The 13,175-nt window shown below is 41.4% G+C and overlaps 1 protein-coding gene across 1 annotated transcript in view; it reads left to right on the top strand.

Moving 5' to 3' along the window:
- Window positions 1-13,175, top strand: part of MDH1B (malate dehydrogenase 1B) — a 29,813-nt gene continuing 16,638 nt past the window's right edge. The window contains exons 1-4 of the mRNA XM_060782753.2: window positions 1-144; window positions 2,848-2,960; window positions 7,678-7,812; window positions 10,718-10,860. Coding sequence (XP_060638736.2) covers window positions 123-144; window positions 2,848-2,960; window positions 7,678-7,812; window positions 10,718-10,860 — 413 coding nt within the window. The 5' untranslated portion in view covers window positions 1-122. The remainder of the gene's footprint in view (window positions 145-2,847; window positions 2,961-7,677; window positions 7,813-10,717; window positions 10,861-13,175) is intronic.

Below are 13,175 nucleotides of genomic sequence, written 5' to 3'. Positions count from 1 at the left end.
TCGAGGGACGGGTGCCGGGAGCGGACAAAACAGTCCAGCTTTTTATTTATTTAGTTCTTGCTTCCTGTTCGGTTGCCTAGCAACTTCCTCAACGCGCTCTAAGAGGAGGCGGATCTTCTGCCATGGCCAAATTCGTACTCGCAGGTGAAATGTTTGGGATTTCCCATTTGTACAGATTTTGGCTTCACTGTGTTTGCATCTATTTATTGGTCGGGTCAGAAGTGAATTAATAATAATAATAATAATAATAATAATAATAATAATAATACTTTATTTATATTCCGCTCTATCTCCCCAAAGCGACTCAGGGCGGATTCCAAACATAAAAGGCAAACATTCAATGGCCGAATACAACAACAAGACATCCATACTAACAAAATTTATACAACCCAACATATAAATACGAATTATAACTTAACAAACTAAAATTAAATAAAAAGCACAATTGAGATACAGTTATAATGTATAGAAAAAACAAAGTTAAAAAAAAACTTGGCATTATGCTCAATGTCCTTTGAACAGTAGCCTCTGGTGTTGCTGTAAGAAGGCCCTCCATTGTTCATGTGGCAGGGATCAGGCTGTATTGTAATAAATGGTCTGTGGCTTGCTCTGCTCCACATTCACATGCTGTGGAGTCCACTTTGATGCCCCATTTCTTAAGATTGGCTCCACATCTTGTGGTGCCAGAGCGCGGCCTGTTCAGCGCCTCCCAGTCTTCTGTGTGCCCAGGGGGGAGTATCTCATTAGGTATCAGCCATTGATTGAAATTCTGTGTTTTAGTCTGCCACTTTTGGACTCTCGCTTGCTGAGGTGTTTCCTGCGAATATCTATGTAGATCTTAGCAAGCTATTTCTTGATTTAAGGCATTTGGTGTGCTGGCCAATATCCAAACAGAGGATGGACTGGAGATGCCACGGCCTTGGTCCTTTCATTGCTCGCTGCTACTTCCTGGCGGATGTCAGGTGGTGCAATACCAGCTAAACAATGTAATTTCTCGAGTAGTGTAGGCTGTAGACATCCTGTGATAATGCAGCATGTCTCATTAAGAGCCACATCCACGGTTTTATTGTGGTGAGATGTATTATAATAAATAATCATAATAACACTTTATTTATATTCCGGCCTTCTCACCCCGAAGAGGACTCAGGGCAGATCACAGTACATATACACAGCAAACATTCAGTGCCACTTTGTATATACAATACACAGATAGAACAGAAGGAGGTGGTTTATTTCAGCTGTTTTTGGTGCCATGGAAGGTTGGGCTTGAATCCAGGGAGTGCTGTTGCTCTATCCTCTTATGACAAAGAGCCATCAGGCCTTCCTCCTTCCTTTTGGTCGCCCAGCATTTTCTGATCTTCTTTCGTTATGGCGTCATAAAACACCTCCTCTGCTTTTAGTGGTACCTAATTTCTATAATCACAGCTAAAGCTGTTTTCAATTGCTTAGGTAAACAATGAGCTAGGCTGACAGTTGGCAGCTCATGCCAACCCGGGGCTTCGAAATTGCAACCTTTTGATTGATAGATCTTATAATTGCTGATGATTTACCAGCTGTGCTAAACCTCCGGCCCTGCATTCCGCACTAGGCATGCATACTCAGCAGCAGAGTAGCAAAGCGCAAGTGCAGATGCCTTCACTGTGTCTCCTTGTGATTCCCAGGTTGTGTCAGTCAGCTTTCATAATATATTGTTTCTAGCACCCACTTTTTGCTTGATAGTTAAACAGTGCCTCTTGTGGGAGTTGAAGTCTAAAACACCTGGAGGGCTAAAGCTGTACCTGGCTCTGAGGCTGAGAGACTGTGGCCCCTTCTGCACTGCCATATAATCCAGATTATCAAAGCAGGTAATCCACATTATCTGCTTTGACTGGATTATATGAGTCTACACTGCTATATCATCTCATTCAAATCAAGTCAGATGATCTGGATTTTATATGGCAGTGTAGAAGGGACCAAAGTCTTTTTAGAAAAGGCTGGATGTCATGCCATTTAGGCATTTAGGTTATTAACTAGACCAACATGAAGCAAAACAAACAAACAAAAAACACCATGGACTAAAACGTATTTGAAAAGGCGAGATGATGACAAAACTTCAGTTGAGACTAAATGTGAATGCATGTGAATGTCACAAGTGCTCAATACAAGAATTTAAAAATTTGTTTCAAAGAGCATTGTCTGTATGACTCAAGGCTCAGGACAACCATTTTTTAATAACTAGTTTCTATACCTGGTGATGCCTGAGTATGTATTTTGTATTCTTAGAAATGCATGTTGTTTACGATTTTACATTGCTTTACAATTTTATTATTTGTCCCATTAGAAAAAGCATACCTTCAGTTTTGGAGAATATAAACACAACAGCCCTGGCAGAGAAGCCTATGAAAACATCCTTAATACATTTCATACAGACCAAATCCAAGTTGACGTTATAATGTATGGGAGGACATTGTGCAACCAAATTCAGCAAAATTTGTCAGAGTTTGCTTCATATCCCCAGAAAAATATTGCAGTGTTGGGGTAGTACTGCAACCTCAGGATGACATTTTTCTTCTTCTTAGGAACCTCCAGGCTATAGACATTGCTGCAACTGCCTCTTTGCCCCAAAACAATTTCTGGTTTTGAAAAACAATAGTGTGAAACAGGGTGGGGCATGGAAACTATTGGAAAGGTGTATATCTCAAGTCATTGTTCATCCTTTTTTATCTGGCCAGAAAATGGTGGGCATAGGTCACAGAAGCATTCATCCTTGATAATTTTCATCTGTTTCTACAAAACGTTTGTTTTCTTTTTAGTATCAACTTTGAAATTGCCACATCAAGAAAGTGTGCATTTGTCATTGATTTCTAGGTAAGGCAGACTGCCCGTTTTATGCTAAAGCAGAATTACTTGCTGACTACTTGGATAAAAATTTGCCAAACTTCAGGATACACAAGATTACACAACATCCTGACAACTGGGAGGTAAAACATTTTGGTCTGTTTCACTCATGATGTGCTTCCCAAAAGGGGGCGAACTATGATATATTTATCACTTTGTCAGAGTGCTTCAACAGGTGGTGAAAAGACATGTATTTATCAGTACACATAGTTCTCTTCCATTTCAAATCTTGAATTTGACTTGTTTTGTTCTGTGATCAGTCCTTAGCATACGGATACAGATGGTGCAGGTGTTCCAAACTGCAGATCTGGAGGCACAGGTTTCTGCAGTGGCCAGGAGGGCCTTAGCACATTTAATATTGGTGTGCCAACTGCACCTGTTCCTTGAGATGCTGGATCTGGCCGTAGTGGTACATGTCTATGTTATATCCCATTTAGATTGATGTAATGTGCTCTATTTGGAGCTGCCTTCAAAGAATGTTTCAAAATATTGTCGAAGGCTTTCATGGCCGGAATCACTCAGTTCTTGTGGGTTTTTTCGGGCTATATGGCCATGTTCTAGAGGCATTTCTCCTGACGTTTCGCCTGCATCTATGGCAAGCATCCTCAAAGGTCTGCTGGAGCTGGGAAAAAGGGGTTTATATATCTGTGGACTGACCAGGGTGAGACAAAAGGCTTTTGTGAGTTGGGCTAGGTGTGAATCTTTTTCAACTGACCACCTTGATTAGCATACAATGGGCTGACAGTGCCTGGAGCAAACTCTTCTTGAAAGGTGATTAGATGTCCCTGCCTGTTTTTCTCTCTGCTGTTTTAATTTTAGAATTTTTTAATACTGGTAGCCAGATTTTGTTCATTTTCATGGTTTCTTCCTTTCTGTTGAAATTGTCCACATGTTTGTGGATTTCAATGGCTTCTCTGTGTAGTCTGACATGGTGGTTGTGAGAGTGGTCCAGCATTTTTGTGTTCTCAAATAAAATGCTGTGTCCAGGTTGGTTCATCAGGTGCTCTGCTATGGCTGACTTCTCTGGTTGAAGTAGTCTGCAGTGCCTTTCATGTTCCTGGATTCTTGTTTGGGCGCTGCGTTTGGTGGTCCCTATGTAGACTTGTCCACAGCTGCATGGTATACGGTAGACTCCTGCAGAGGTGAGAGGATCCCTCTTGTCCTTTGCTGAACGTAGCATTTGTTGGATTTTCCTGGTGGGTTTGTAGATTGTTTGTATGTTGTGTTTCCTCATCAGCTTCCCTATGCGATCAGTGGTTCCCTTGATGTATGGCAGGAACACCTTTCCTCTGGGTGGATCTTCATCTTTACTCTTGTGGCTTGTTCTTGGTCTTGCAGCTCTTCTGATGTCTGAGGTGGAGTATCCATTGGCCTGTAGAGCCCAGTTGAGGTGGTTCAGTTCATCTTGGAGGAGGTGGGGTTCACAGATTCTTTTTGCACGGTCTGCCAAGGCTTTGATGGTGCTTCTTTTTTGACTTGGGTGATGGTTGGAGTTTTTATGGAGATATCTATCTGTGTGTGTGGGTTTTCTGTAAACGGTGTGACCCAATTGTTGGTCTGGTTTGCGGATGACTAGGACATCTAGAAAAGGCAGTCTTCCTTCCTTTTCTTTTTCCATAGTGAACTGGATGTTAGGGTGGATGCTGTTAAGATGTTCCAGGAACCTGTTGAGTTCTTCATCTCCATGGCTCCAAATGGTGAAAGTGTCATCCACATATCTGAACCATATCATGGGCTTTTTGGTTGCTGTTTCAAGAGCTTGTTTTTCAAATTGTTCCATGTAGAAGTTAGCTATGACTGGGCTGAGAGGGCTCCCCATAGCTACTCCATCTTTCTGTTCGTAGAATTCATTGTCCCACTGAAAATAGCTAGTGGTGAGGCAATGGTGAAACAGCGCCGTGATGTCTACAGTTCCCAGAAGACATCACGGCGCTGTTTCACCATTGCCTCACCACTAGCTATTTTCAGTGGGACAATGAATTCTACGAACAGAAAGATGGAGTAGCTATGGGGAGCCCTCTCAGCCCAGTCATAGCTAACTTCTACATGGAACAATTTGAAAAACAAGCTCTTGAAACAGCAACCAAAAAGCCCACGATATGGTTCAGATATGTGGATGACACTTTCACCATTTGGAGCCATGGAGATGAAGAACTCAACAGGTTCCTGGAACATCTTAACAGCATCCACCCTAACATCCAGTTCACTATGGAAAAAGAAAAGGAAGGAAGACTGCCTTTTCTAGATGTCCTAGTCATCCGCAAACCAGACCAACAATTGGGTCACACCGTTTACAGAAAACCCACACACACAGATAGATATCTCCATAAAAACTCCAACCATCACCCAAGTCAAAAAAGAAGCACCATCAAAGCCTTGGCAGACCGTGCAAAAAGAATCTGTGAACCCCACCTCCTCCAAGATGAACTGAACCACCTCAACTGGGCTCTACAGGCCAATGGATACTCCACCTCAGACATCAGAAGAGCTGCAAGACCAAGAACAAGCCACAAGAGTAAAGATGAAGATCCACCCAGAGGAAAGGTGTTCCTGCCATACATCAAGGGAACCACTGATCGCATAGGGAAGCTGATGAGGAAACACAACATACAAACAATCTACAAACCCACCAGGAAAATCCAACAAATGCTACGTTCAGCAAAGGACAAGAGGGATCCTCTCACCTCTGCAGGAGTCTACCGTATACCATGCAGCTGTGGACAAGTCTACATAGGGACCACCAAACGCAGCGCCCAAACAAGAATCCAGGAACATGAAAGGCACTGCAGACTACTTCAACCAGAGAAGTCAGCCATAGCAGAGCACCTGATGAACCAACCTGGACACAGCATTTTATTTGAGAACACAAAAATGCTGGACCACTCTCACAACCACCATGTCAGACTACACAGAGAAGCCATTGAAATCCACAAACATGTGGACAATTTCAACAGAAAGGAAGAAACCATGAAAATGAACAAAATCTGGCTACCAGTATTAAAAAATTCTAAAATTAAAACAGCAGAGAGAAAAACAGGCAGGGACATCTAATCACCTTTCAAGAAGAGTTTGCTCCAGGCACTGTCAGCCCATTGTATGCTAATCAAGGTGGTCAGTTGAAAAAGATTCACACCTAGCCCAACTCACAAAAGCCTTTTGTCTCACCCTGGTCAGTCCACAGATATATAAACCCCTTTTTCCCAGCTCCAGCAGACCTTTGAGGATGCTTGCCATAGATGCAGGCGAAACGTCAGGAGAAATGCCTCTAGAACATGGCCATATAGCCCGAAAAAACCCACAAGAACTGAATGTTTCAAAACTTCAGCTGGTCCAAAGAGCTACAGCTAGGAAGTCTGACCTGGCCACGGTGGTCCATGCTTTGGTTACATCCCGTTTAGACTACTGCAACGCTCTCTACGTGGGGTTGCCTCTGAAGACTGCCCGGAAGCTGCAGTTAGTCCAACGCTCGGCAGCCAGACTACTAACGAGTGCTGGGTGCAGGGAGCACACCACTCCGCTGTTACACCAGCTCCACTGGCTGCCAATTAGCTTCCGAGTACAATTCAAAGTGCTGGTGTTAATCTATAAAGCCCTAAACGACTCCGGCCCTGTTTACCTCTCCGAACGTATTCTCCCCTATGAACCATCAAGATTATTAAGATCATCTGGAGAGGCCCTGCTCTCAGTCCCACCGGCCTCGCAAGCACGTCTGGTGGGGACGAGGGACAGGACCTTCTCGGTGGTGGCCCCTCGACTCTGGAACTCTCTCCCACTGGAGATCAGAACCGCCCCTTCTATCCTGACATTTAGGAAACAGGTGAAGACTTGGTTATGGAGACAGGCATTCGACGAGTGAGCCAACACCCTGAGATATGGATGGAGGGTGATGAGCAACGATTTTAGTGTGATGACTGACCATTATAGTTATTGATTGTAATTGCTGTTTTAATGTTTTACTGTAATATGTATTATGATGTTTTATTGATTGTATGTGATATTATGGTTGGAAACCGGTCTGAGTCCCTCAAGAGAGGTGAGAAGGTCGGTATACAAAACTTTTAAATAAATAAATAAATAAATACAGCCAGGTTTCTCATTGGGGCTAGCTACAGGGAGCGGACAACCTCTCTGTTTCAGCAGCTCCACTGGCTGCCAGTCTGTTTTCAGGCACAATTCAAAGTTCTGGTTTTGACCTGTAAAGCCCTATACAGCTCAGATTCAGGCCATTTGGCAGATCACATCTCCTTCTACAAACCTGCCCAAGCCCTGGGATCCTCGGGAAAGGCCTCCTCTTGGTCCCATCTCCATCACAGTCACAGTTGGTTGGGATGTGATATGGGGCTTTCTTAGACACTGCCCCTTGACTCTGGAACTCCCTTCGTGATACTGCCAATTGCATTTTAAGGGTTCACTTTCAATACAAATGTGATGTGTGAAATTTGAAGCCAAATATTCATGCATTTGTGAAGCAGGAATAATTCCCCGAAGGGATTTTGTTACATAAGACTTGGGCTACTTCTCATTTTATCTTCCACACACAAATACAGATACTCAAAAATAAAATGATAAGCTTTTTATTGAAGACACTTGTGGCTCATGTTCTAGGGAGGTTGAATGCCTCATCTGATGGGGAAATAAGAGGCTTCCTACTCAAACTATAGATCCGTGGTCTTCAAAAATGCAAACGAGCACCATTTGGGGAACAGGGGCAATATTCAACATTGCACTGAAAGTTTTCCCCTGGATTTAGTCAGTATTGCCATTTCATTCCAATGCTTATTTTGTGGGGTTTGCCTCCAGGCATGGCTACAAGAGATCTGTGAAAAGAATGGATGGAAACACAAACGTTCTCCAATTATTTGGAGAGAGCTCTTGGATCGTGGTGGAAAGGGCCTTCTTCTAGGAGGATACAATGAATTCTTGGAGCATGCTCAGGTAAAATAATTCTTTTTATGTTTTCTATTTATTACTCCATTTTTCTTTTTTGGATTGGTGGAGACTGGAGTGTTCACATTTAATCAGTATCAGATTCTAGGCATAAAGATAGTCATGGCTAAGGACATTGGGAAAGCACAGTAAGTCATGAGTTCATTTATGATGTATTTATTTAGTGACTATAGTTAAAATAGTAAAAACACATTTAAATTTAAAACACTAATAAATAATTAAAACAAAATACTCAACCCCACGCTACTGCTGTGTAAAAATTAATAAGCTTTCCTGATGAAAAGTCTTTCCTGGCTGGCAGAAAGAGAACAGGGAGGTGGCCTATTGAACTTTTCCTGTGTCCTTACCAAACGTGCCAATGAAGATAGTGAGACCTAGAGAAAACACTCCCCTGCAGATCTTAAAGCGCATGTTTTCTGAGCTGCTGAACTTGCTGACCAAAAAGTTGGTAGTTCGAATCCAGGGAGCAGGGTGAGCTCCTGCTGTTAGGCCCAGCTTCTGCCAGCCTAGCAGTTTGAAAACATGTAAATGTGAGTAGATCAACAGGTACCACTTCCATGGGAAGGTAACAGTGCTCCATGCAGTCGTGCTGACCACATGACCTTGGAGGCGTCTACGGATAACGTTGGCTCTTCAGTTTAGAAACTGAGATGAGCACCCCCACCCCCCGAGTCGAACACAACTACACTTAGTGTCAGGGAAAACATTTACCTTTGCCTTTATACTAGGAGAGTATATTGATGCTGCTTGTTCACTTTTTTACTATGTGCTTCAAACGTGTAGGTCTTTGAAAGTTAAATCTTGTACTTGGAATTGTGTCTGGAAGAGTGGGGAGGGTGTCACATGGTCCTTGTAACCAGTTGCAGTATTTTCAAACTGTTGAAGTTTCTGAATATTTTCCAATGGCAGCCCCATATAGATACATGTTACAGTAATCCAAATGGGATGTTATCAAAGCAAATGTCACTTTAGCCAGATCTGGCTTCTCAAGGAATAGGCAGTAGACTAGTGCACAATATTTGTTTCATTTGTTTCCTTCAGGTATTCGTTTTGTACCGTCCATTCGGAAGGCACGAAATGAAAGACCAATTTTTGGATGAAACGAAAGGCGAAACAAAAGAGAAAGTTACACGGTTTCCATTTCGTTGTTTAGTTTTTGGGCCGTATGAGTTTCCTCACATGGCCCAATGAGTTCTTCTGCATTCTGCATCAGAGGAGGAAAAGAGGTGTTTGGGCCAATCAGAGGGAAGCTCTCAGAATCAGTGGGATCTTAAGCCCTGTCTTTAAGCTCAGGTCTCCTTTGCATATCCAGAAGAAAACCTCTCAGAATCAGTGGTATCTTAAGCCCTGCCTTTAACCTCGGGGCTCCTCTGCAGATCAAGAGGAAGGAAAAGAGGGGATGTTTTTAAGGAGATTTTATTTATAGAAAAAAAATCCCTTAAAATCGGGGGATGACCCAAATGTTAGAAAACTTGGTGGGCTAAGAGTGGTCGATGTGCCCTCCATGTGTGGTGATTTTCACCTCTCTAGTCCTAAAACTCAGGGGAAGGGGAGCCTGGGAAGGCTTCCCATGTTGACCAATGGTCTGAAAATTTTTGTTCATTTGGACAAAAGAATAAAACAGCTCATTCAGAAAGACCTCCGTTTTTGGAAGCAGTGCTTGAAAATGAAAACGGGGCTATACGAATGAAATTAATTGAAACAGATAGCAATTTTATACAAATGCACAAGACTAATAGGCACAGCTGGCATACTAGTTTTAACTGTGCAAATGCACTCCTGGACACCAAAATTGTGTATCCAGGGTCAGTTTTGAGTTCAGGGGTTCATCCAAGCCATGAACTTGAGATTTCAGGGAAGTATAATCCTATCCAGCACAGGCTAAACCCATACAGAACTAGACTTGATGATAAGGATGATTTAGTTCCATTTTGCTATCACCTTATATATTCAGGATATCAAACACCACACAGAGCCTGATAAAGCCTCCTCCAGAAGTATATTTTATTCTTCTCAATTTCTGCTCATACATACACAGCTATATACTGTTAGCACTCTGTATCCATGGATATTAGGGCTGGGCAATTCGTTTCGTTAATTCGTAATTCGTTAAAAAATTCGTTAATTTTTGAATTACGAAACGATTACAAAACTTTTTTTTTAACCTGGAAGTGTTTTTTAATATCGAAACGGCAGGCGCCAAAAAGTTTTGTATTTCCGTCCATTTCGGAAATACGTAAGATGGCCGCCTGCCGATGCTTGCTGGGAGCTCTCCTCTCTCGGCGCCGGCTGAGCAAGCGAGCGAGAGGGCGAGCGAGAGGGGCGAGCGAGCGGCGAGCGAGCGGCGAGCGAGAGGGCCCGCCAGAGTGAGTGCCTGCCTTCCCTCCTTAATAATAATTTTAATTTCTCCTCCCTATTCTACTAAATTAATAATTAAATTTAAAAAATATTTTAAAAATATTGGAAAAAAAAGGGCGCCATCTTTACAAAATGTTTTGTAAATATTTACGAAATTTCGTAAATACCGAACTTTTTTTTTGGAAAATTTTGTAATTATTTTAAATATCGAAACAAACCCCCCCCCCAATTACAAATCGATTTTAGAAACAAATTTTTGCGTTGTTACCCAGGCCTAATGGATATCTATGAATTCAACTATCAATAGAGTGAAATGTATTTAAAACCCCAAAAGCAAACTTTAATTTTGCTATGTTGTATTACATACCATTTTACTATGCCATTATTTATAATGAGACTTCAGTAGGACCTGGAACCAAGCCTCAGCAGACACTACTGTATTAAACATGCTTTTCATCAGTGTTTCAGAGTTAGATGATTTTTTTAAATTTGAGGCGTATTTGGATGCGTATTAACAGTGCTTTTCAATCTTCAGCACTACTATAACATTTCATCGGACATGAGAACTGCAGAGATGCTTCTCATAGGTAAAGAGAACCTGCAGACTCGTATAATAATCGACAAGGAGGAGGAAGAACTTAAAAGCCTCATCAACCCCTTGCATATTTGGATCAACAGGTAGGACGATAAACAAGAATCATACAGAAGTTCAGTCCCATATGTTTCTTCTGCAATAATTTCATAATTGTGGAAACAGGAAAACGTACTGTAATTAGAATATATGCACAATTGAATGCTCTTGTAGCTTGTGCATAAATCCCCATGCCTGCATGTATGGATCAATGAAGCATTAGACAATGTGATATATATATATAGAAAAAGCTGCAAAGAACTATTGAAGGCACTGGCTAAATCACATTTTGTCCCTTTATGGAAGATTGGTACCCTTTCCACTCTTCTGCTGAGTCTTCTTTGCCTTGCTTTCTCAAATCCCACTATCTCTTTTATTTGTGTATTTATTTATATCCCTAACATTGGTTGGCAGGCCAGTTATTGTAAGACATGGCAGATATTGTAAGGCATTGCACCTCAGGGAAACAGACTGCAGTATTTCCGCCTACCTCTGCTGATTCAGGCAAAATCTGGAGAGTGTTTGCAGATTTACAGCTCTCTCACATTGTTACTGCAGAATGGCTTTAGGGAAAGAATGTTAATAGGGGGAAGTCTACTAATCCATGTCAACCAATAGCACTATGGAGCCCCCGGTGGTGCAGTGAGTTAAACCCCTGTGCTGGCAGGACTGAAGACCGACAGGTCACAGGTTCGAATCCGGGGAGAGGCGGATAAGCTCCCTCTATCAACTCCAGCTCCTCATGCAGGGACATGAGAGAAGCCTCCCACAAGAATGATAAAAACATCAAATCATCCAGGTGTCCCCTGGGCAACATCCTTGCAGACGGCCAATTCTCTCACACCAGAAGCGATTTGCAGTCTCTCAAGTCGCTCCTGACACGACCAAAAAAAAAAAAAAGCTCTATGTAACAAAATTTGAAAAATGTTCTGTTTCTGGTTTGAAAGTATTCTTTCATGTTTCATTGTTTGGTACTTACTTTGAAAGTAGTTGTTATACTCCAGAAACTATGTTTTTGTGGCTGCCACAAACTAGGTTGAATTGGTTAAAACTCAGTGAGATAGTTATTGAAAAACTATAGTAAAATATGCAGCAGGATGTCCTGCAAAAACAAAGGTTTTGCAGTTTAATAAATTTTGTCCATTTTTTAATGATATAATCAATTAAAATGACATTTATAACCCAGGAACAAAAAATGAGTTACATAGTGTAATCATTAATTTTTTATTGTTAACTTTTATTCTGGAATTCCTGAATCATTACTTTTTTTTCCCTCCCACCTTTATTATGTAAAGCCTGAGGGTGCTTCCGGACAACACCAAATCATGAGTTTTCTATGAGGGACAAAAACAAAACAAAAAACACCAGGACTTGAGAGCAGGTCTGCTCACAGACATGTTGGTCCTGGGATTTCCGCCTGCAACGTCCAGACTTGCTACTTCATTATGGGATTTTGGAGCCGACAAGATGACCACCACAGGACATCTGCTGGAAATTTCGGCTTTAAAAAAAAAAACCTTTAAAAGTGCAGCTGCGAATATGTGCATTGTTCATAAAAGTTTTGTTCCTGGGTCATACATGTCTGTTCCTCATTGCTTTTGTCTATGAGAATATACATATATTACACTAATTAGATTCGTTTTTATTTTAGTGTAAACATGTGTTTTAGAAATAGTTCTGGAATAATGTCTTATTTTTTAGTGTTTATGTATGTTTATAGTTTATTTTCGTTCCGGCATTGAATGTTTGCCGTATATATGTTGTACTGAGTCCCCTTCGGGGTGAGAAGGGCGGAATAGAAATGTTTTAAATAAATAAATAAATAAATAAATTTTATCCTGAAAAGATGGTGAAAGTTGACTAGAGGGTGAAAACTTTGTCCTGGCAATAGAAACTTTGTCTTCCACAGATTTCATGAAGTGTGTTGCACACAAACAAAGTTTGTGGAGTAGGACCACAACTTTCGAAGTCAGGATTACACTGTTAAACAGGAACTGATACTTTCAAGCCAGGAACAGAACTTGGTCATGATTATCATTATTCAGAGGCTGCCAGACCATCTGTCCAGAGAGGTTTGGTTGTGTACGTGTGCCTGGGAACAATGAGGTGATGCTCCTGTCTTATACATGTTCATTCCTCTTTGCTTTTATTATAAAAACATGGAAAAATTTGATTATGTGGCAGAATATTTGTTTGTGTGTCACAAACTTCATTAAATGTGTGGAGAACCAAGTTCCTCTTACCAAGATAAAGTTTTTGCCCTCTACTCAACTGTTGCCATGTTTTTAGGATTTGAGCAATCAGGAACTGATATGTATAACTTGGGAACAAACCAACATAAAAAATCCCGTATTTTCTGAGT

This window comes from Anolis sagrei, chromosome 1, assembly GCF_037176765.1.
Source record: "Anolis sagrei isolate rAnoSag1 chromosome 1, rAnoSag1.mat, whole genome shotgun sequence".
Lineage (NCBI taxonomy): Eukaryota > Metazoa > Chordata > Lepidosauria > Squamata > Dactyloidae > Anolis > Anolis sagrei.
The sequence above is the reverse complement of the archived record's forward strand: the minus strand, read 5'-3'. Positions and strand labels throughout refer to the sequence as shown.